Source organism: Manis pentadactyla, chromosome 7 (genome assembly GCF_030020395.1).
Source record: "Manis pentadactyla isolate mManPen7 chromosome 7, mManPen7.hap1, whole genome shotgun sequence".
NCBI classification, from domain to species: Eukaryota; Metazoa; Chordata; class Mammalia; order Pholidota; family Manidae; genus Manis; species Manis pentadactyla.
Window position 1 is genome coordinate 55,330,457 of NC_080025.1, and position 25,028 is coordinate 55,355,484.

Genomic DNA, 25,028 nt, shown 5'->3' on the forward strand with positions numbered 1-25,028 from the left:
GTGGTGGAGAGGGGTGGGGGTAGCGAGCTGAGAGAGGTGGGGGACCAAGGTTCTCCGGCGGATCTGAAAAGGAAGAAGGACTGGGCAGAGTAAGAGGCTGACAGTCCTTAACTGGAGATCGGGCCAGGAGAACCTGGGTTGTTGAACACTTAACATAAAGGTCTGGGCGGGAGCACAAAGTCCAAAAAGCCTGCATATATGGGATTTCACTCCACTCTCTGCTCTGGTGGCAATAATTAGTCAAGTCAGTGAGGAGGCCAAAATCAAAAGTTCCCTCAGGGGGCCAGCGAGATTGATTGTCCAAGGGATACTGAGGCCCAGCCTCAGAGCAAAGGAAGACTAGCTTCCATTTGCAAACTTCCCAGGACAAATATAGAGTAGCCAGATTAGAAATGAGACACTGCAGTGGGGTCTGAGCCTCCGCTTTTGAGGGCTAGTTCCCCATGTCTGAACCACTCCCCAACTAATCCTGCTGAGAGGAGTGCGTCCCAAGCGTGCCAAGTCAGGGGAGACCTCCTGGGAGCCTGGGTGAGGGACGTCTCCCCCACCGCAGGGCCAGGTGTGGGTATCCTGGATGCCCACAGCAGATGGGCCAGATACCCAGGGGCTGGATGCCCCAACCTGGACGTAGCTGTGATTTTGGACGGACCAGGTGAAACAGAGTTAGGAAGAGAAACAGACCGGGGGAAACTGAGGGACTCACCGGAAAATAGTCCATGCAGCGGAGAGCAGGCTGAGGTCCCGGGTTGGAGAAGGAGAGGGGGCAGGGCCGCCAGTGGCCAGTCGGGGCCCCGAGCTCACGCCCCTTCCCAGGTTTCTTCAGCACCAAATGTAAGATAAATTCTAATCGAAATAAGCAGGCAATGAGAGGCAACAAAGGGCCAGGCAGTTTATTTGAGCGCAATCCCGGGCGATGTTCCCTGGTCTGGCTAGTTACAGGCCGGGGAAGTCACGCTCAGCAGGTAGGGGGAGGCAGAGCTTAGATTTACAGTGGCATGAGGATTGGCTAGCTTAAGGCACATTTTTCAGGTTGGGAGGGGGCAACAGCCGGGGACTTTGGCACATCATCAGTGTCCGATATGCTCACCCCTCCCTCCGGTGCCTCCAACCTTACACTCTGGACCATTATTTCCACTTCATTTAATGATTTAATATGTCCTGGGTATAATTAAGAAACAAAATTAAGGATATGATTTTAGCAAAAATATTTACAACAGTAAAATATTAGAAACAAAGGACATATCAATCAATAGGAGATTCAGTAACTATTTCTTATTCCTGTATTCAGAGGAATACTATCCAGTAATTTAAAATACTGATGAAAAACAGCATGTTCCCTTCTCCCAAATCACTGAGATGCCTGTATACTCCCATCTATATGAGGCTTCCCCACCACAGTGACTTGGGAGGCCCTCTATCTTAAGGGTATAGCTGACTCCACATAGAGGACACAGGTTTGATTTGTGGAAGCCCCCAGGTGATCCTGATGTCCCTCACTAGGCTGAAAATTGCTGATGTAAAAATGTATTTCTTGTTACAGAAAGATGTCTGGGATATACTGATTGAATCAAACATACAGTATGATATTTTAGGAAAATATATGCAAGGAAATCAGGATGAAGGATCATATAGCAAGATATTAACCAACTTTTCTTTGGGTGGTGGTAGTATAGATAATTCCTTCACTTTGCCCGTATTTTCTTCTATTTTTTTCAATAATGAGTACATACTGTATAATTTAACATTTTTTTAAATAATAGATTAAAATAGGTTTAAAATATCAAAAGGAAATTATCTGCATTCTGTGATTTCAAAAAGTAGAAAACAAGTATTTGTAAAAATTGTATACACTTTTATTTTTTAAGAAATTGGGCATTGTAGCTATTGTGGGGCTGTCCTCTCTGGGAAGGTCTGCCCTGCACACTAGGCAAAAACCTCAACCCAGAGGAAGAAGGGAGGGCTCCTGACCCTCATGGGGAAGAACTGGTGAACAGGTCAGATGAGTGCAGGTAAGAAAGGAATTCATTAAAGTGAAAGTAGTAGCAAGTATCAGAGTTGTATACTGCCAGGAAGAGTAGCCCATGCAGGCAGTGGAAAGCAAGGAAGAACAGAGGGAGAAAAGGAGATTTCATTGAACTCCTGCTCAGCATAGAGCAATTCCCTTATCAGCTCCTTAAACCAGGGTCACCTGGCATCTGATGTCTGCTTGAATTTGCATTGCATGGGAACTATGTCTCTGCCACCCCAGGATTTAGGGGAGTTGCAGAGGCTGGATGGAGTGAGTTTATATTCTGAGAATGGAGACTTTCAAGCAGGCCGCTAAAGAATGTGATGGAACTGCTGCAATTCTGCGTGGATCACCCAGGTGATGGGAAAGTGCCAGCCCCTCCCTACCCAGAGGGTCCTACAGCCACTTCCCTACTTGTTGGAAATGTTTCAAGGAGAGAGAGAGGATTGCCGTTAAAACTAGAAAGCTGAATGAAATAGCAAAGTGACAAAGACACTTATCACCTGGGGTGGATGTCTTGGAGATCCTGTCTTTTTTGTAACAAAGAATTCTGAAACAAAGTATAATAGACTTATGCGGCAGAAGATTTTACTTAAAGGGACAGTACACACTCAAATGGAGTGCAACCTCAGAGAGGAGTGTGCTTCAGGATTTAGTGTTTGGGGTTTTATAGGGCCTTTTGGGTAGGGTTGGTATAAGGTATGATGTATACAGATGACTAATATTTCCTTTGAAGTTTTGTCTTAAGAATAGGGTTATTTAGGTGACTGTTGATACAGCTCTCAGCATTCCGTTACCCATGTAGGTTCATTTACACACCTGAGGTCTGTCTCCCTTCCTGGTTACAATATTACATAATGGATTAAGGTGACTGGAAGAAGGGAAAACAGCACAAAGGTTAAGTTAAAGAATAAGTTAGGCCTTTATTTGTTTGCAGGCTAAGTAGATTTTGTAATGGCGTGACCCTTGTCCCATTTCCCTGCTCTATCTCATAGGTATTTTGTGACCCTAAAGGATAAGAACCATCAGACAAATTTTCAAATCATTGAAAACTAATGGCAATTATTGAGTCTCTCAGTGACTGAATTAACCTCCTTTTTTTTAACCCAGCAGAATTTAATTTAATCATTTCCTGACAAAACAATGCAATTTCAACTGACCTTTTTTTTGCACCTTGGTGAGTATTGGTTGTCAAAATCTATTTTCTGCTTTTATTGTTCTAAAATATTTAGTAGAGATATTTTTAAAACATATCCACCTCTTTTTTCTACATTGTTATATATTTGCATAACTCTTCTGTTGTATAGTTGTGTCAAGCAACTAGAAATTCCACCCAAACGTATTTAGAATCCATACATAGCCATTTCTGTCATGCTTTAATGGAATATTATCCAGCAGTTAAGTAAAGGAAGATACTAAAGAAAGTAAAATACTTTCAGGTTATTAATTTGCAAATACAGTGCATTTTAATTTTTGAAACTAGCTCTGCTTTGAATACAGAACTTGTCCCAGTAAAGGGATCTTATGAAGTATTAATAGGCAAAATTCCTTCTTCTATGTAAGCAGCAGCTCAGAGCTAAAAGGCCCAATTTTTAATGCTTCTGCTGTCTTTAATAAACTACGAATAATTTACGTATATAATTATGTAATTACGTAACCAATCATGATTGGTTATAGATAAAATGTTTCCAACAATTGCTCTCTTTGATCCTGACTTTTCTATAACAGCCCTGCTTTTGGTTACTGAGTACTGACTAAATTGCTTAGAATCCCTTCAAAGGTTCAAGCTGGATTTCTTAATAACAGCAAACTTTAAGAATCTCATCTTTTAATTTTGCAATTCCCAAACCCTGAGGCAATTTTCCAGTTAAATTTGCTGGTAATGGAGGAAGGAACAGCTCTAGGTGGTAAAGGCTCTTTTGTCCTCCGTTGAAAATTCTCTGCTGCAGAGAGGAAAGCCACAGGCCAGACAGAGCAGAGACTTATTATACTGCACCCCCAGGACTAGGAAGTCAGAAAAGAGTTGTTTAGATCTACATCTGTCTTGGGTGTTCTCCCTGGGGCTAAACCAGTATTCACAGTCAGTGGTAACCACTAGATCATGGAACCTTCTCCCCAGCCTCTGTGTAACGTAACCTAACACCTTGCCAAAGTTCTGAGCCACCCCCAGCTGCTCACAGAGCCCTCCTCAATCAGGAGAACCCTCTCTCACCTAGCGTTCTTCAAAACTAAATTAGCTTAGGCAGAAAAGCCCTCACTGCAATAGTCCCTGGATTTCTAAATCTGTGCTTAAACCCTCATCTAACCCAAATCTCTAAGCTTGCCTGTGGTTGAACTAGCAACCCGGTTAATCTCACATCATCAACTTGGACATGTTCTGGTTGTAGTTCTTTGTGTGTGTGTATTTTGCATTCCTACTAAGGAAGATAAGGAGAAAGAATAATAAAACATGCATTGGCCCCAGGTTTGGGGAACTGGATGCAACTGCAAACCTTACCTAATGTGCATTCTTTGTTCATTTTCTTGCCCATAATAATGTATGAGTACATAATTATGTGTGTGCATGTGTGTGTTCACAGCCTCTAAAACTCTAAAATGAATTCTAAAGCATTTGAAAACTTCTCACGTTTAAGAAAATTACAACAATATTATATATTAATGGTTATTCCTACAAAATGATCCTTTACAGAAAATTTGCCATACATTTTAAATGACCAGATCTCCTAAATTCATTTTTAAAAAGATTCTATCTTCAATATGTCATTTTTGAGGGTATGTTGATTTTCTAAAGACAAACATCTTTATTCTCTGGGTGAATTCCAACCTATTGTTAATGTGATAATCTGGTAGTTGAGAATTTCAACCCAGGGAGGATATTCCTGAGTCTGTGTTCAGGCATGAAGCTTTAACTACTTTTGTTTCTAGCTGCTTTTTCTCACAATTTTAGACCAGAAGTTCATATTTGCACTTAGAATATTAAATGAATAATAGTTCAATTTCCTCAAGTCCTGGAATACATTTATTTCTGAAAATAACACATCTGATCAAAACAAGTTTGGCCAAGTCAGGTTAAAAAAACATGTTTAATCTCTAAGGTAACAATTCCAATAAAAGAATTCAGGATGGAACTTGTCTAAAAGAATAAATCCCTGGAAGGGAAGTCTTAGTTAATCTGCACATAGTATTAGCAGCGATTTTGTACCTGACCATGTTTTAAAGTCTCTGTTGGCATCCAAACTTCTGACTAGTTTATCCTAGATGCCAATTCGAGGAAATGAAAGGAAATCTGGCTTGGATTGTTGGATGAACAGAAGGAAAAATCCATGTTAGCCAACCTAAGATTATTTATTATACAATGACATAAAAAGTCTAAAATGGAGCTTTCTTCACAAATCTATCTCAGAGAAAGAGAAAGCTGTGACTTTGTTTTAGAAAAATGCTCTTTGCCATGAGATTGAAGGAAGAAAATTCCCGTTCAAACTGATATTTGGTAACCCGAACTTGTGGAGAAAGAGAATTTATCATATCTGTAGCTGTATAACTCAGATCTATGTATGATTAATATCTGATAATAAACACAAAGTGACTAGATTAATAGAATAGTTCACTAGGGAATGTGTAAATACCCTATATTTTTAGAGGCAAATTGAAGTAAAGAAATCCATTAAATGCAAAACAGGTCCATAAGAAAATTCCTTCTTTGTGTTTTTACAATTGAGAAACCTGAGGAGAAACCAAGCTGATTGCATGGGGTGATAATTATTTTTCATTTTAGGCCCATCCCTCTCACTCCTGTCTGCTGAAATAAGGGCTTGGCATAAATTTTCATGTCTCGAGGGAAAAGCATATTAAGAGCAGCTAGAACAAGTTACATGGGTACTATTTTAAAGTGTGGGGTTTACTTGATTAACCATCCAGAGGCTGATGGGGTGATTCAAGAGGAGAAAGGATTGTTTTGGTATTTTTACTTTTTTATTTTGAGAGAACTGCAGGTTCTCATGCAGTATAAGAAATAATACAGCAAAATCCCATATAACTTTCACCCAAGTTCTCCCAGTGTTAACAGCTTGCATAACTATAGCACAATATCACAACCAGGAAATTGACATTGTCGTAGTCTGTTGACCTTATTTAGATTTCACCAGTTTTACATGCACTCATTTGTATGTGTCTGTGTGGGTATGTGTATTTCTTTTTTCTGCAATTTATTCATGTGACCATCACCACAGTTAACTACAGAACAGTTCCATCACTTCAAGGATCCCTAAGATTACTGTCTTGCCTGAGTATTTCAGTCCCAAGCAAGTTCACTCTGTATTCGGTGAGACTGAAAAATGACAAAGGAACATTTGGGGGTAAAAAGGGGCTTATACCAAGCTTTACTCTTGTGGTGATGGGTCGAGTGCTAGAATCCCATCCACCTCCCTCTCAGCCTCTGACCCAGACACTGCCTTAGTTCCAGGCTCTGTCTGTGCTCCCTGGCTCTGCTCTCCTCTCTTTTACTCTCTTGCTCACTTCTCTAGGATCTGCCCTTAGCACTGGAGGGGGGGATTCTTTTACAGCAATACTGGCAGAAATGGCTTATTGCCAATGGGTATACAAGCATGCACCTGTGCAGTAGGCTAAGTATTACCTCATTCATGTACACAATGGGTATCAGGTGAGGATTCTGGCCATGGAACTTCCATTTTCCCTATAACTACCCTTTTATATCCACACCCACTTCTAACTGTTCCTACTTTCCAAACTCCTGACAACCATGAATCTTGTCTCCATCTCTGTAATTTTGTCTTTTAGCAAATAGAATTAAGCAGTATATAACCTTTTGAGATTGGCTTTTCTTTCTCAGCATAAGTCCTTCAAGATCCATCCACATTAGTGTATCAGTGATTCACTCCTTTTTTATTGCTAAGTACTATTCTATGGTATACCTGTACCACACTTTGCTTAACCATTCACCTATTGAAGGACAGCCTATTGAAGTTGTTTTCAGTTTTTAGCTATTATAGTTAAAGATGCTATGGGCATTCTATACAGGTTTTTGTGTGAACAGCAGTTATCTCTGGGATAAATAATAAGACTGCAATTGCTAGTTTGTGTAATAAGCACATGCTTAGTTTTATAAGAAACTACTATACTTTTCCCCAGAGTAGTTGTATGATTTTATATTCCCACCAGCAATGTATGAGTGATCCAGTTTCTCCACATCCTCTCCAGCATCTGGTGTTATCACTATTTTTTATTTTAGCCATTCTGATAGTTATGTAGTACTATTATGGTTTTGATTTGTGTTTCCCTAATGGCTAATGATATTGAACATCTTTTCAGGTGCTATTTCCCATCTGCATTTCTTCAATGAAATGTCTATCCATGCTGTTTGACATTTTCTAATCAGACTGGTATTTTAATGCTGAGTTCTTAGAGCTCTTTACATAGTCTAGATCAACAGCTTTGTCAGACATGCAATTTACAAGTCTGTAAATTTTTTCCCAGTCTGAAGCTTGCCTTTTTACCTCTTTACAAAGGTTGTAATTTTGATGAGGTCCAATTTACCAGTTTTTCCTTTTATGGATCATGTTCTTGTCAATTCTAAGGATTATTCACCTAGGCCTAAGCCCCCAAAATCTTCTCCTATGTGTTATAGGCATTTTTTAGCTTTATGGTTGTATATTTTACATTTAAGACCATGATCCATTTTGTGTTAATATTTGTATAAAGTGTAAGGCTTTAGTTACAGTTAATTTTTTTTGCCAATTGATGTCCAATTGCTCTAAAACTATTTGTTGAAAAGGCTATCTTTACTGAATTGCTTTTGCATCTCAAAAATCAGTTGGGTATATTTTTGTGGGTCTATTTCTGGGTTCTCTGTTTTGTTCCCTTGATCTATGGGTCTATCTCTCCACCAAAATTACTCTCTCTTGTTTACTGTAGCCATATAATAGGCCTTAATATTAAATAGATTGATTTTTTAAATTGTTTTAGCTATTCTGGGTCCTGTGACGTTGAATCCAGGTGTGATTTTATTTCTGAAAAATAACCATCTCTAGTTTGAATTGCAGTCAAGAGAAAACTTGGCCTAGATTTTGGCCTTCAACAGAACTCCAACCCTTTTATTGAATTTAAAAAGATACTGTACAGAGTTTGGAGGGAAAAAAAAGGTGGAGTAGGAAGGCAAGGTGGAAACCTCCTCCCATAAAATACACATAAAAGAAGAAATACAGCAAATATAACTAAACCTGAAAATGAACTGAAGACTGCAGAACAGATGAACTATACCTGGGAAAGAAGAGAAGAAGACCACACAGAAAAGGGTAAAGTGGCAGAGCATGATCGAGCAGGACCCAGGCCCTCCCTGCACCCCAGCCTATAGGCAGGAGAAAGAGGAACAGAGTGGGGAGAGGATAGGAGCTCAGGAGCACTGCACACTAGCCATGGATATCTGCTCCAGGACAACGAGCCTACATTACACTGGGTTTAGGTGATTAACAGGGCCGGACACCAGGGGCAGACTGAACACTGGGAGGCTGAGACTGAACACTGAACACTGTGGAGGACAGGCATGCTCCACTGGTCCTGAGACCCAAAGCAGAGGCAGCAGTTTGAAAGACTTTCCAGCAGTGGGAGGGGTACCAGAGGGGCAAGGGTTGGATGGAGCTCTTTCTTCAGAAGAAGGACAGGTACACAATACCTCCCCAGTACTCCCTTGGCCTAACAGTTTGGGAAATCTCAGGAGCCCCAGTGCTCCAACTCCCTTGCTTGCAACACAACCGCAAGGCTCCTCCCTGCACACATTACCAGTAAGCCAACCCACATGCCCCAGCAGGAGCATCAGACTGTGCTGCCTGGCAGGCAGAGGGAGACTCTCCCAGCTTTCTCACCATGTTTCAGCCCAGCCAGGGAGGTACCAGCCATAGCCAGACCCAAGTGCTCTGGATACCTCCCTGTGGGTATCCAAGCCTGGTGCTGAACATCCTGCCCTGCCCTAGAGCCACACATAGGCCCACCCACCCCATTAATACTGAAGCTCTGCCATCACTGCAGGGCAGGCAAAACGCAGCCTTGCTCACAGCGATACCTGCAGAGTCTTCCACTAAGATCACAAAGGCCGCTGAGACAAACTGCTGATGCTACAGGAGAGAGAAAAGCAGTTCTAATGAAACTGGATTATTGTTTAACCCCATACACAAAAGTAAACTCGAAATGGATCAAAGATCTTAATGTAAGTCATGAAACCATAAAACTCTTAAAAAATAACATAGGCAAACATCTCCTGAATATAAACATGAGCAACTTCTTCCTGAACGCATCTCCTTGAGCACGGGAAACAAAAGCAAAAATGAACTCATGGGACTACATCAAACTAAAAAGTTTCTGTACGGCAAAGGACACCATCAACAGAACTAAAAGGCATCCTACAGTGTGGGAGAATATATTTGTAAATGACACATCTGACAAGGGGTTAACATCCAAAATATATAAAGAACTTACACACCTCAACACCCAAAAAGCAAATAATCCAATTAAAAAATGGGCAGAGGGTATGAAGAGACAGTTCTCCAAAGAAGAAATTCAGATGGCCAACAGACACATGAAAAGATGCTCCACATCACTAATTATCAGGGAAAATGCAAATTAAAACCACAATGAGATATCAACTCACACCAGTTAGGATGGCTAACATCAAAAAGACTAGGAACAAAAAATGCTGGCATGGATGTAGAGAAAGGGGAACACTCCTACACTGCTGGTGGGAATGTAAACTAGTTCAACCATTGTGGAAAGCAATATGGAGGTTCCTCAAAAAACTAAAAATAGAAATACCATTTGACCCAGGAATCCTACTTCTTGGAATTTACCCAAAGAATACAACTTCTCAGATTCAAAAAGACATATGCACCCCTATGTTTATTGCAGCACTTTTTACAATAGCCAAGATATGGAAGCAATGTAATTGTCCATCAGTAGATGAATGGATAAAGAAGATATGGTACATATACACAATGGAATACTATTCAGCCATAAGAAAGAAACAAATCCTACCATTTGTAACAACATGGGTGGAGCTGGAGGACATTATGCTCAGAGAAATAAGCCAGGTGGAGAAAGACAAGTGCCAAATGATTTCCCTCATTTGTGGAGTATAACAATGAAGCAAAACCAAAGGAAAAAAATAGCAGCAGACTCAGAGACTCCAAGAAGGAACTAGTGGTTACCAAAGGGTAGGCATGTGGGAGGGTGGGTGAGGAAGGAGGGAGAGGGGATTGAGGGGTATTATGTTTAATACACATGGTGTGGGGGATCACGGGGAAAACAGTGTAGCACAGAGAAGGCAAATAGTGAATCTGTGGCATCTTACTACAATGATGGACAGTGCCTGCTTTAGGGTATGGGTGGGGACTTGATAATATGGGTAAATGTAGTAACCACATTGTTTTTTCATGTGAAACCTTCATAAGAGTGTATATCAATAATACCTTAATAAAAAATAAAAACAGTTCTGCCCACTACACATCAATAACAGTTGGGACTCCCTCAAAGTAGAACCAGGCGCTGAAGAGTAAAGGGTCTTGAGCTTCTGGGAACCAGAGGATGCCTCCTTCATACAGCTATTACTTTATAGAAGACCCCTCTAATACAAAGGAAGAAACACAGAAACACTGAAAAAATGAGGAGACAGAGGGCTATGTCCCAATCAAAACTACGGGACAAGACACCAAAAAGAGCTAAATGAAATAGAGATCACCAAACTTCTTGATAAAGGATTCAAAGTAAAAGTCGTAATCATGCTCACTGATTTACAGAAAAATATTCAAGATCTCAGGGAGGGCTTCAACAAAGAGTACAGGAGTTGAAAAAGAGCCTCTCAGAGCTGAAAAATACAGTAACTGAAATGAAACAAACAATGGAGGGATTAAAAAGTAAATTACTACAAGTACAGGAGACACTCAATGAAATGGAAATTAGAGAACAGGAATACAACAAAGCTGAGAAACAGAAAGAATAAAAACATCTCTAGGAATATAGAATGGTAAGAGAACTGTGTGACCAATCCAAATGAAACAATATTAACATAACAGGGGTACCAGAAGGAGAAGAGAGAGACAAAGGGATAGAAAGTCTCTTTGAGAAAATAATTGTTGAAAACTTCACCAGTCTGGGAAAGGAAATAGACACACAGGTCATGGAAGCAAAGAGAGCCCCTAACAAAGGAACCCCAGGGAAACAACATGAAGACATACATAATAATTAAAATGGCAAAGAACACGTATAAGGAGAGAGTACAGAAAGTAGCCAGAGAGAGAAAAGAAACTACTTATAAAGGAAACCCTATCAGGCTATCAGCAGGCTTTTCAGCAGAAACTTTACAGGCCAGAAGGGGGTGACATGAAATACTTAATGTACTGAAACAGAAAGACCTCCAGCCAAGAATCCTCTACCCAGCAAGATGATCATTTAAATTTGGAGCCAGGATTAAATGGTTTCCAGATAAACAAAAGTTGAAAGGATTCACTACCACAAAGCCAGCCTTACAGGATATGTTAAAGGAACTGCTATGTATGGAAATGTTTCTAAGGCTAAATAGCTTTTACCAGTGAAAATAAACCCATAATAAAAGTAGTAGACTAGTAAATTACCAAGCAAGTACAAAATTAAAACAAAAGAGGCAAAATCAACTATACACAAAATCAGTGAAGGGGTACACAAAAAGTGCAGATACATAAATACTTTATGTATTTATCTAATACATAAAGTGTGAAGGAGGAATAAAAAGGAAAAAAAGTATTTTACATTGTGTTTGAAATAGAGCAATCAGCAATTAATATAGACTGTTATAGAGTAGGGAAGCTATCTTTGAACCTCTCATAACCACAAGCTAAAGCCTGTAATAGATACACAAAAAAATTCAGGGAAATCTAATCACACCACTAAAAACCCATCAAATAACAAGAGTGTAAGAGTAGAAGAAAGGAACAAAGAGGCGCTATAAAAACAACCGGAAAACATAATAAAATGGGATAAGTACATACCTAACAATAAATACCTTAAATGTAAATGGACTGAATGCACCAACCAAAAGACAGAGTGGTAGAATGGATAAAGAAACAAGACCCATCTATATGCTGCCTGTTAGAGACTCATTTCAGACCCAAAGACATACACAGACTGAAAGTGAAGGGATGGAAAAGATATATCATGCAAATAATAGGGAGAAAAAAGCAGGAATAGCCGTAGTTGTATCAGACAAAATAGATTTCAAAACAAAGAAAGTAACAAGAGACAAAGAAGGACATTACATAATGGTAAAGGGGTCAGACCAACAAGAGGATATAACCATTATAAATATCTATGCACCCAGCATAGGTGCACCTAAATATGTGAAACACATACCAACAGAATAAAAGGGGGAAGTAGATTACAACATATTTATTTTAGGAGACTTTATTTAACACACCACTCACATCAGTAGACAGATCAACCAGACTGAAAATAAATAAGGAAACAGAAGCACTGAACAATACAATAGATCAGATGGACTTAACAGACATCTAAAGAACACTCGACTCAGAAGCAGCAGGATACACATTTTTCCCAAGTGTATGGAATATTCTCCAAAATAGATCACATACTAGGCCACAAAAAAAGCCTCAGTAAATTAAAAAAGATTAAAATTGTATTGAGCAATTTCTCAGACTGCAAAGTTATGAACATAGAAATAAATTAAACAAACAAACCTGCAAACACATGGAGGCTAAACAACATGCTTCTAAATAATCAATAGATCAATGAACAAATTAAAACAGAAATCAAACATTACATGGAGACAAATGAAAACAGAAATTCAATAGCCCAAAAATCTGTGGGATACAGCGAAGGCAATTCTAAGAGGGAAGTACACAGCAATACAGGCCTACCTCAAGAAATAAGAACAATCCCAAACAGACAATCTAAACTCACGATTAAAGAAATCAGAAAAAGAAGAACAAATAAATCCCAAAGTTAGTAGGAGGAGAGATATAATAAAGATCAGAGCAGAAGTAAATACAATAGAGAAAAACTAAACAAGAGAAAAAAAAAATCAATGAAACCAGGAGCTGGTTCTTTGAGAAAATAAACAAAATAGATAAACCCCTAACCAGACTTACCATGAAAAAAATCAAATACACACATGAACAAAATCAGAAGCAAAGAAGGAATAATCACAATGAATACTGCAAAAATACAAAGAATTGTTAGAGAATAGTATGAAAAATTATATGCCAATAAATTGGACATTCCAGAAGAAATGGACAACTTCCTAGAAAAATACAACCTTCCAAGACTGACCCAGGAAGAAACAGGAAATCTGAACAGGCCAGTTACCAGCAATGAAGTACAACTGGTAATCAAAAAACTCCTAAAAAACAGAATTCCAGGTTCAGATGGCTTCATAGCTAAATTCTATCATTTAAAGAAGAGCTAATACCCATCCTTCATAAAGTACTCCAAAAAGTAGAAGAGGGAATACTTCCAAACTTATTCTATGAGGCCAGCATCATTCCAATACCAAAACCAGACAAAAAAAAAAAAAAAAGAAAATTATAGACCAATATCACTAATGAACATAGATGCAAATATCCTCAACAAAAAATTAGCAAACCAAATTCAAAAAGACATCAAAAGGATCATCCATTCATGATCAGGTGGTGTTTGTTCCAGTGATGCCAGGATGGTACAATATTCATTAATCAATCAATATCATACACTACATTAACAAAAAAAAGGATAAAAACCACATAATCATCTCAACAGATGCTAAAAAAGCATTTGACAAAAACATCCATTCATGATAAAAACTCTCAACAAAATGGGTATAGAGGGTACATACCTCAACATAATGAAGGCCATATAAAACAAACCCACAGCTAACATCATACTTAATAGCAAAAAGCTAAAAGCTTTTTCTCTAAGATCAGGAACAAGACAAGGACGTCCGCTCTCACCACTTTTATTCAAAAGAGTACTAGAGGTCCTAGCCATGGCAATCAGACAAAACAAAGAGAGAAAAAGCATCCAAATTGAAGGTAGCAGTTAAACTGTCACTATTTGCAGATGACATGATACCCTAAAGAATCCACCAAAACACCATTAGAACTAATGGATAGGAAGAATGAATATTATAAAAATGGCTATCCAGCCCAAAGCAATTTACAGATTCAATGCAATCCCTATCAAAATACCAACAGCATTTTTCAATGAAGTAGAGCAAATAGTTCTAAAGTTCATATGGAACCACAAAAGACCCCAAATAGCCAAAGGAATCCTGAGGAAGAAGAACAAAGCTGGGAGGATTACACTCCCTGACTTCAAACTGTACTACAAAGCTACAGTAATCAAAACAGTTTGGTACTGGCACAAGAACAGACCCATAGTTCAATGAAACAGAAGAGAGAGCCCAGATATAAACCCACACATATATGGTCAATTAATACATGATAAAGGAGCCAGGGATATACAAAGGGAAAAAACAGCCTCTTCAACAACTGGTATTGGGAAACAGGACAGCTACATGTGAGAGAATGAAACTGGGTTATTAGTCTAACTCCATACACAAAAGTAAACTTGAAATGGATCAAAGACCTGAATGTAAGTCATGAAACCATAAAACTCTTAGAAGAAAAGATAGACAAAAATCTCTTGAACTTAAGAATGAGCAATTTTTCCTGGACACATCTCCTTGGGCAACGGAAACAAAATAAAAAATGCACAAGTGGGACTACATCAAACTAAAAGACTTTTGTACAGCAGAGGACACCATCAGCAGAACAAAAAGGTGTCCTACAGTATGGGAGAATATATTTGTAAATGACTCATCTGATAAGGGATTAACATCCAAAGTATATATAGAATACATATGCTTCAACACCTAAAAAACAAATAACCCAATTAAAAAATGGGTGGAGTACCTGAACAGACATTTCTCCAAAGAAGAAATACAAATGTCCAACATGCACATGAAAAGATGCTTTATATCACTAGTCATCAGGGAAATGCAAATTAAAACCACAATGAGATACCACCTAACATCAGTTAGAATGGCCACTATCCAAAAGACAAGAAATAACAAATGTTGGCCAGGATACAGAGAAACGGGAACCCTCCTAAACTGTTGGTGGGAATGTAAATTGGTGCAACCTCTGTGGAAAGCAGTATGGAGGTTCCTCAAAAAATTAAAAATATAAATACCATTTGATCCAGTAATTCCACTTCTAGGAATTTACACAAAGAAAACAAAATCCCTGATTCAAAAAGATATATTCACCCTTATGCTTACTGCCACACTATTTGCAATAGCCAAGGTATGGAAGCAACTTAAGTGTCCATCAATAGATGTATGGATAAAGAAGACATGGTACATATACACAATGGAATACTATTTAGCCATAAAAAGAAAAGAAATCCTGCCCTCTGCAACAACATGGATGGATCTAGAGGGTATTATGCTCAGTGAAATAAGCCAGGGCAGTTAAAGACAAATACCATATGATTTCACTTGTGGAATATAAAAAAGCAAAACTGAAGGAACAAAACAGCGGTAGACTCATAGACATTGAGAAGGGACTAGTGGTTACCAAGGGGGAGGGGTTGGAAAGGGTTGGGGAGAGGGGGTGGAAGATAAAGGAGCACAGTAATTCACAATCATAATATAAGCTGGTCATGGGGACAGTAGTGCAGCATGGAGAATATAGTCAATGATTCTGTAACATCTTTCTACATTGATAGATAGTAACCACTCGAGATGGTGAGGATTTAATGTGAGTAACTGTTGAACCACTTTGTTGTACATTTGAAACCAATGTAAGGTTGAATATCAGTGGTACTTCAACTAAAAAAAAGATGCTATACTGTCTTTGTCTTTTTCAAATATAATTTTTAAAAGAAGAAATATCGCTATTTCTGTAAATAGCTATCAACAAAATATTTCAGTGGACTTAAATTATATGTGTATCTAACTTTATATGTGTGCTATTTGACCTTATCCCCAGGAAGATTTTTCTTAGTTTTATTCAGTCTTTCTAATAATAAACAAATCTATTAATATGTCGTGGGTTCCAAAAGTAAAATGTAAAGGAGCAAACCCTGCAGGCAAATAATTGTTTGAAATAGTTCAGGTAAGAAACAGTTCAGATTACCCCCACCCACCCCACATTCACGTATAGAGATTTAACAGTTATTCTAACTCAGAATTTAACATTTTAAAACAAATAGAACTTTAAAAATAAGTTTTTAAGCCAAGATCTAAGGATATTATTTCAATCTGTACACATGTAGAGAATTAAGGTGACAATTGATATAAAGTTGCCATAGCAGCGATCTTATCTCACTCATGACCAGATCTCTTCATGACATCTGTTCAGCAGCAGGTATCAGGGGCTAAGTGTGCTGCACAGACTACAACTCCCTCTCTCACTTTATCTCAAAGGGGCATGATCTGGTGCTTGGTATATCTGAACCCAACAACCCAGGTTATAAAGGGGTCAGTTAAATTTACATATTTTAAGAAAAAGTTATTTCCCAAGGATTTCTTAAATGCTGTAATTGATTTTGTACAGATTGGAAGTATAAGAGGTAGCATTAGTATCTCCTTCCTCACGTCTATGCATTAGATAGTGTTACATATCCTAAAGTAACACATGGAGAATTCCCAGTAAATAGGAGCTGTCTCAGCTCAGTTTTGCTAGAAGCAGAGCCTGACACAGGGATTTGTGTGCAAGTGGTTTATTGATGTTGTGCCCTGAGGAGTAAGAGAGTGAGGGAAGTGGAGACAGAATGTGGTCCCAACTGGAGTCAGGCTTCACTCTCCTCCCACGGAGAGGTTCTGAGTATAAATTGTGCCATGTAGTTGATACCAGCCTGAGGCAATGGTATAAGCCATTTTGAACTGTGAATCTATCCATCACTCACTGGCTACAGGCTGGCGTGGGTGCAGATGGTATAACCTCCCAGGCTAAGAGATTTCCATCACACTGAGGGCAACAGTGTCCACGATGTTCTTAGTGATCAACATAACTGATATTAAAAATAAATGAATGGTTAACTTTCCAACTTAACCAGCTGCTGCTTTAAGCCTTTTGCTACCTTTCCACTGCCTTCTCCATAGCCATTTCTGTTGTGTTCAAGGATTGCTCCGTTATGCGAAAGCTCCAGGTGAATGCAGCTGGGGTGCCTGTCATCCCCCCACTGGCAATCTCCTAGTGGGCCGCAGTGCGCAGCTCACAGCTTCTTCTACCTGCGGGCTAGAGGGAGCCCAGAAGTACTGCATCCTCGGCTACCTTGAGGTGGGTTGGTTCTTTGTTTACTTGTTGGAACATGATCAGCGGGATAGATTTTTTCCAAGTACATCTGGGCAACGTAAAAGAAGGATGCAGCACTCCTTCCTGAACATTGGAATCCCAGGTGATATGATTCCAAGTCCAGGAACCCTTGACTGATCAGAAAATAGGGAAAATCTGCTCCGTTTCTTGTTACCTTTAGAATTAGACAGAAAAGGCTTTCGGTTCAGTCTTTGAGGGGAATTACTATAAAATGTGCTCTTCTACTTAGTTGCCTTAGCGACCCCCTTCAGTGGACTTAACTGACTCTCGCAGTGAAGACTCCCTCAGGGCTCAAGGCCATTATGCTGACTGTCCTGCCTTAGATAGAGAGGATACAGATCTTTTAATTCGTTGTGCACCAGCCTCACAATGCCACTTGGAATCGTCTTGTCTAAAAAACCGTAAAATCGCAAAGTGGACATATTTTTGTGCTTTTTCTTCTTAAAGATCAGTTTTATAAAAAGGATCAGTTGCTTTGTATTTTTTTCTTCCCTGTGCTCTGGGAGCAGAACACACCTCCAAGGTCATCTTAGTATCATACCTGCTGAGAAGCCCGAGGCAATCACGTCAACCCCTAAATGAGAGGATAAGCAGGAGGGAAGTTGGACATAAGCCAGCTGTTAGTGGCCCAGGCTTTTCCATGTATTGTTCATTTGAAGTAACTCCTAGAGGTCTCGGGGAAATGCTTTGTATTCTAATTGATTTCTAGAAAAAGAGGATGATTATAAATAAGTAGAGACAATACCTGAGTACTTAGCACTGTTCTAATTTTGGGAAATACTTGTGTAAGAAAGCAAACTGTACATGTACAAGGAAATGACACTGTAGACATTTGCTCAACTCTAGGTCAAGCGGATGGATAGCCCTTCAAGTGACTTCACTGAGTCCAGATATTCTGGACAAAGAAGCAGTTCTCAACTCTTACTATCAGAAACTTTCCAACACTAGCATCACGCATTTTGTTCCTTAACCACTGGCATTTGATTACTGTTGTCATAGCCAACTCATGACATACTCTGATAATAATTGTAAATTAATATTCCTATATCTTGAAGTAATACCACCAAAAATAGAAGTAAATCAAACTTCAGAGGCTTCTTTTGCCAAGGCAATCACATAAATCTCAAAAATCTTAGAGCTGCAAAAAATTCCCAGATATCTTCAGGCTGGCAAAGTATTACAGGTAGAGCTACAAGCACTAGTCTACAGAAACACTCTTGCAGCGTGGAGGAGGACCTTTTCCCATCCATTCTCTAACAAATGCTACCAAGCTGAACATACTCTTCAGAAACTTCAAGTCAGCATTGACCCATAGTGTTACCCAAATTGGGACTCCCTTATCTAGTTGCCACAACTAAGCATTCTCTATAGCCAGTCCCATCAAAGACTTCTAAAATGTTTACAGAAAAAAATGGCTCACAAGCCCCAAAGTTAAACATTTTCCCCAATTATTTCCATAATAATACTAAAAATTATTTGAAGTCTTGATATCTTTGTGGAATCATAGGGCTTCTGCTGCTCTTTTAGGACAGTTCTGGAGCAAACCTCCCCCTATGCAGAATTTATCTAGCTTCTGTTGTTCCTTAATTTTCAAAAGGCATTTTGCTTTTCTTCAAGGATAAGGCTTATGGTGGCCAGTGAGTCTTAAAAGATTACATGGATTTCTTGACCAGCTGGTTTACTTTGACAGACTCTAGGTGAAATAGTCATTAAAATCAACATGCATTTATTCAACACATTTTACTGAGCATCTGTTATGTGCCAGACACTATTCTAGGTAAGGAGGTAAACAAAACAAAGTCCTTGCCTCATTCAGCTTAGATTCTATCAATGGAGACAGGCAATAATGTAACAACTCAAGTCTCAAGCAGTGATAGGGGCTTAGAAAATAGTATAAAGCAAGGTAAAGGATTGAAAGGGCAAGCTCCTGAATTCTACCTCAGCCAATCAGGACCCGGGGTCTACCTCAGCCAATCAGGAACCAGGTTCTACCTCAGCCAATCAGGACCCAGGGTCTACCTCAGCCAATCAGGAACCGGGTTCTACCTCAACCAATCAGGATCCGGGGTCTTCCTCAGCCAATCGAGACCCGGATCCTATTTCAACCAATCGGAGCTTAGTCTCTCTCTCCCCTCCAGTCAGCAAGTACACCCACCACCCCTGGACCCTGCCAACTGACCAAAGCCATGACTCATCACCCCGCCAACTACACCCAGATCCTGTCAATTGACCAAAGCCACAACTCATCACCCCCCCAACTACTCCCAGGCCCAGCCAATCAGCCAGGGCTACGACCATCACCCCCACAAACCACCCTGGAAACCCATAAATCCTTTGTTCCAGGGAAAACGCACTCTCTCTGGCACCTGGCCACTGCGTTGGCACGGGTGTGAGATTGAGCTCGGGCTAGCTCGAATAAAGGCTCTTTGCTTTTGCATCCGTGTTGGCTCCTTGGTGGTCTCCTTGGGATTCACAACTTTGGGCACAACAGGATAAAGAATGGCAGAAGGCCATAAGAGTGGGGAGGTGATACTTTAAATAGGAATCAAGGGAAGTCTCTCTTAGATGATGGCATTTAAACAGAGACCTGAAAGAAGGAAAGGAGCAAGAAATGTGAATATTTAGGGATGGGGGGAGCAGAAAACAGCTTATGTCCAGATTCTTAAGGCAGGAGAAGCCTTGGGTCACTCAAGGAAGAGCAGGAAGAAGTATAGCTAAAGCTTGAGTGATCAAGGCAAGACAGAGGAAAAGTTAAAGCTGTGGTCCTGGTCAGGTCCTGTAGGCCCTTGTAAGTCATGGTTCAGACATAAAATCAAACAACATTGATTGAATACCTACCAGAGCATTTGCTGTTGTGGGCAGTTTGCGGCAGGAAGGATTACAATAAATGGCCCCTGCTTTCTGTAAACTTTGCAAAAATGCTCCTCCAGACTTCTGCAAATAATAGCCAGGAACAACTGTGCAGGCCATTGACAGTCTTTTGGAAATCTTTGGAGATTTCCTTGGGAATTGTAAGTAAAGCTGCAAGTGGGCTCATTAAAGTAAGCAAACTTAAAGGCCAGTCTTGGCTGTAGTAACCTTTGAAAATCCATCCCAAGCAAAGCTGGTTCCAATTCACTAATAAGATCTAGTCTGGGAGATAAGAGGTGGGCCTCTTTGTTGTGAGCTTAATGAAAATCTTATACAAAAATCTACATGTGTGATGTAAAGGTTTTGGCTATGAAATCTTTTCTGCCAAAAACTATGTCTTAGAGAAAAAGGGTAATGGTTGCGGATAAGCTTTTAGCCAATTGTCTCATTAATTTCTTGCCAAATATTCTTTTATTTACTAAAGGAAGTAATTTCAACTCGAGTATATCCTAATTACTTATCTATCATTTAAATAACCTCCAGATTATCTACCTCTTGTATAAGAAAAATATTAGTTCCACATAAATTTGCCTTTTTCCCCCAAATGTATAAATTTATAAAATGTCTAGGTCATATTTTAATTTCACTTGTTATTGTATCTAAGCACCTATTGGATGGAAAAATTGATGTCTTGTTATTTCCTCTGCTTTTTATTTTTAGCCAGATTGAAAGACAAATATAGTAAGTACAGCTTGTTTTTAAATTCAGATCAACAATAAGTAATTATATGATTCTTTATTTTTAATTTCAATGATGGTGTTTTCTAGGAGGAACAAAAATGCTTCATCTGTGACTCCAGATTTCCTTATGATCCCTACACCCAGTCAAACAGCCACACCATTGAGAATGTAATTACAAGTTTTGAACCAGGTAGAGAAAAGAAATGGTGGCAGTCTGAAAATGGTATGATTAAGTTCCTTTCTAGTTTTATGTTTCTTCATATTTTTAGTAAGGTGTCTTTCTCTCTGAATGATTTTAACAATGTGACAAAGAGTTATATTGGAATGGGACAGTATCCACCAAGAATGTAGAGCCCTGTATAAGAACAGAAGTTTGTATTTTAAAAAATTGTTTTCCTCTAGAGAAATCAAAGTATATTTTAAGCATGTAACTCAGAATGTTTCACTGTTTCCCTATTGGGGAAGAAAATACCTCTGCATCCTTTTGTTCTTGAAAAAAAAAAAGTAAGTTTATGAAGTATTGGTAAATTAACCCTAATCTAAAACACTCTAGTAGGACAGAATTACACACTAGTCTAATAACACTAGGGGAAGTCCAGGAGTTATCAACACATGCTTTTTTCTTAAACACATGAATGGAGAGAGAAAAGGGACATTTTGTTTCTTGCTGCAAGCCAAAGATTTTAATACAGAAATTGAATTGAAAAGATAACTAACTATTGTCTGAAGTTTTTCATCCCTGGATTTGTGCCCTTCCTGCCCTTGAACAGTTGTCGTACCGACTGTTGCACTCGTCCTGACTTTCTGTATTTCCTAGATGCCCACTGTAAGTTTGGACATGATGAGGGATTCCTCATCCTGGTCCGGGGTCCTTGGGTTTCATGAATTAAATCAATGTATGCTGACTCACTCATGACAGCTGCTCTTCAGCACTGGTCTGGACCCCTTAATCCCACAAAAATGATTCCATTTGCCAAATATCTATATGTTTCACTTTGGGCTATAATCCCTCTATTTTCTTCAGACACCTAAACATATTTTCCCTGAGGAATCCTAGGCCATTATTAAAGGTAATGTGGTTGGTTTAAAGGGGAGTGTGAAAATAATTATATAAGATAATTTAGGGCAAATGTAACATGAGGCTGTTTTTCTGTATCATCCATTGAACAAGTACATGATTGGTGTTTACTAAATGCCAGTTCATTCTGGATCCTAATTATGGCTCTCTAGTTGGACTGTCCTTAGTGAATGTGAGGTGGTTTTCACCACAGTCTACTGTCTCCATTGATAATTTTTTTTTTTTTTTTGCTTAATTTTTTTTTTTTTTTTTTTTTTTGCTTAATTTTTTTTTTTTTGCTTAATAGCTCTTTGACCCAACGTCCAGCATTCACTCCCCCATCTTCTCACAGAAGGAATCCCCTCTATCAAAGCTGATAACATAGAACAAGGTTCTCAGAGAAGGGGAAGGTAATCTCCTTCTACAAAGGTTAGGAGCCCTTGACCCAGAGCCTGGAATGTGGCTGCCCTCCCAGCAGCGAACCTTTCCCTGAGCCATTTGCCCTCAAACTCCAAGCTGCTCCCAGTTCGCTGCAGCCCAGCACTGTTCTTAGAGCTGTCCTGTCCAGTACTGTGGCTCCTCACCACACCTGGCGACTGAGCACTTAAAACATGCCTAATCCAAATTGAGATGTGCTCTAAGTATATAAAACATCCTTGGTGTCTAAGACTTAGTTTGAAAAAACAAAATGTCTAATAAAGCATCTATTCAATTTGTGAGATATTGATCACATGTTGAAATGAGAATATTTCTGATATATTGGGTTAAGTATATGAAAAGTAATTTCACCCACTTCTTTTCACTTTTTTAAATGTGGCTGCTTGAAAATGTTCAGTGACACATGCGGCTTATATTTCTTTTGGACAGTGCCACTCAAGAGACTTCAGTCATGTCCACACTGAAGTCAGTCTTCCACATCCATGCGAGGGATGGGTGATAGCCAGCTACTTGGTTCAAAGTCCTGGCCAGGATACTTCTGAGGAGCCCATAAGCCTCAGTCCAAGGGGACTATTCCAAGCTGTTTCTATGAAAAGTGACAATGAAACTAGTTCAAATGATTGTTGGCAGCTGTTGGAAGAAAAGGACATGTGGGTTTTTGCCACGTCCTGGCTTGCTAGCTCATGTTTTTGTGTAGTCAGGGTTTGAGATCAAGGAGGTGAGCTCTCCCTCTCCACCTGTGACAATGCCCTGTCACTCACTTGGTGGTACTTACATACTACTGCCACACAGTGGTCATGCACATTGCCACCAAGACTTGAATGCGGGCACAGTCTGGGTAAAACCTGTATTACTCTCATGCAGACCTTCTCCGGGCATGGAATGGCATGGGAAACCACTGCCACAGGCTAGGAACAAGTGTGATCACATTGTTTTAAAGGGTTTTATCATAGACAAGCCATGGTGAGGGATTAACATGATAAACTGGAGTCTCTCAAAATCACTGATTTTCTCCTTTATGGATTTTTCTTTAGGTCTTGATCATGTCAGCATCAGATTGGACCTAGAGGCATTATTTCAGTTCAGCCACCTTATTCTGACTTTCAAGGTATAGATGTGTAGGCTTTTTACCCACTGATCTACTTACCAAATGCCAAATGCTGGGCTTACCTGGAATTTTCTTGCTTGCAGAGAACAAAAAGCTGTGTAAATTTGGATTCAAGCTTTATAATCTGGGTTTTTGTTCTTGAATGAAAAAAGAAATACCACTGCTCATTAATAAATTACATGATTAACAAAAAAAAACTTAGAAGATACAGCAAAAAGGAAAACTCCAAGCCCTGGGGTGATAGGGACCGCAAGAACTAGAAAGATGATTTTCAGGAGAAAAGGGCAAGCACTGGGAATTATTCGGGGAAAAAAATATGGTAAGATGATGATCAAAAGAGGAAGAAAAATTTTAAGGGTCTTTACGAAGCTAGTTAAGAGAGAGAATCCTGTGTTATATTCATTCTATAGTTATTCACCAAAATTCTAATTTTGATTTCAAGCATGATGCTGTTATGGTAAAAAATGAATATAAATAAAACATTTAAAAATGTAAATAAAACACCAGTCTTTGCCCTCAGAGAGCTCACACTGTAGTCATGGAAACAAACATATATAAACTTAAAATTATAATATACAGTGATAAGTACAGAAATAGATGTATGATTAGAATGCTGGGGAATTCACTGATAAGGCTAACTCTGCTCTGGGGAATTAGGGTAAATTTCATAGTAGATTTTGAAGGATGAATAAAAGTTTGCTGGGAGGGAACATTCTGGACAAAGAGAACCACAAGCAAGCTGCTGTAAAATATCAATTACTTCAGCTTTTTTAAAAATGTGTATGCTATCTTTCTTCAATTAATAATTCACACAGCCATAAAAATGTTTTAATTGGAATTAAATCCTAGGGCAAAGTCTATGCTTGTAAATACTTGCCCACTTGGGGAAAGAGATTTTGTTTGGTATGTTCATTGTATAATAGATTTTAAAAGATACATGTAAAGTTTGAAAAAAAATTAGGAAACATAAACATTCAATCTGAAGTGGGTAATAAAATCTTCCTTTGTGAGGCATTAGTAATTTGACTAATTTTTCCATAGACTTTCCGGCCTGCTGCAATGTTAGTTGAACGTTCCACAGACTATGGACACACTTGGAAAGTGTTCAAATATTTTGCAAAAGACTGTGCTACTTCCTTTCCCAACATCACATCTGGCCAGCCCCAGGGAGTGGGAGACCTTGTTTGTGACTCCAGATACTCGGATATTGAGCCCTCAACTGGTGGTGAGGTAGTATTCCCTTTCTTGAATTTCTTTGGATATAAATTAGACCTTTTTTGGTAATGTGGTTGATTTAAATGAAAACAATTTAGGTAGTGTTGACCAAAATACAACTTGAGCTGTTGAATTTTTTAAATGAAAGTATCTAAATTGAAATGAGTCCTGAATTCTTCTCAATTCAGATAAGTAATAAATACATTATAAGAAACAATCCTGCACAAGAGAGCCCAGCTGAAGGGGAACAGGGGCTAGA

The 25,028-nt window shown here is 39.1% G+C and overlaps 1 protein-coding gene across 8 annotated transcripts in view; it reads left to right on the top strand.

Moving 5' to 3' along the window:
* Nucleotides 1-25,028, top strand: part of LAMB4 (laminin subunit beta 4) — a 118,828-nt gene that overhangs the window by 14,076 nt on the left and 79,724 nt on the right. For 5 of the 8 annotated variants that reach the window (XR_008998455.1, XM_057504397.1, XM_057504401.1 and 2 more), the window contains exons 2-6: nucleotides 3,122-3,185; nucleotides 17,168-17,325; nucleotides 21,039-21,174; nucleotides 23,481-23,554; nucleotides 24,596-24,784. Coding sequence is in view for 7 of the 8 variants with exons in the window: in XM_057504397.1 (XP_057360380.1) it covers nucleotides 3,152-3,185; nucleotides 17,168-17,325; nucleotides 21,039-21,174; nucleotides 23,481-23,554; nucleotides 24,596-24,784 (591 nt within the window). In the remaining variant the exon portion in view is untranslated. Of the gene's footprint in view, nucleotides 1-3,118; nucleotides 3,186-17,167; nucleotides 17,326-20,931; nucleotides 20,953-21,038; nucleotides 21,175-23,480; nucleotides 23,555-24,595; nucleotides 24,785-25,028 lie in introns of all 8 variants that reach the window. The other 3 variants (XM_057504402.1, XM_057504398.1, XM_057504399.1) reach the window with 3 other exon arrangements.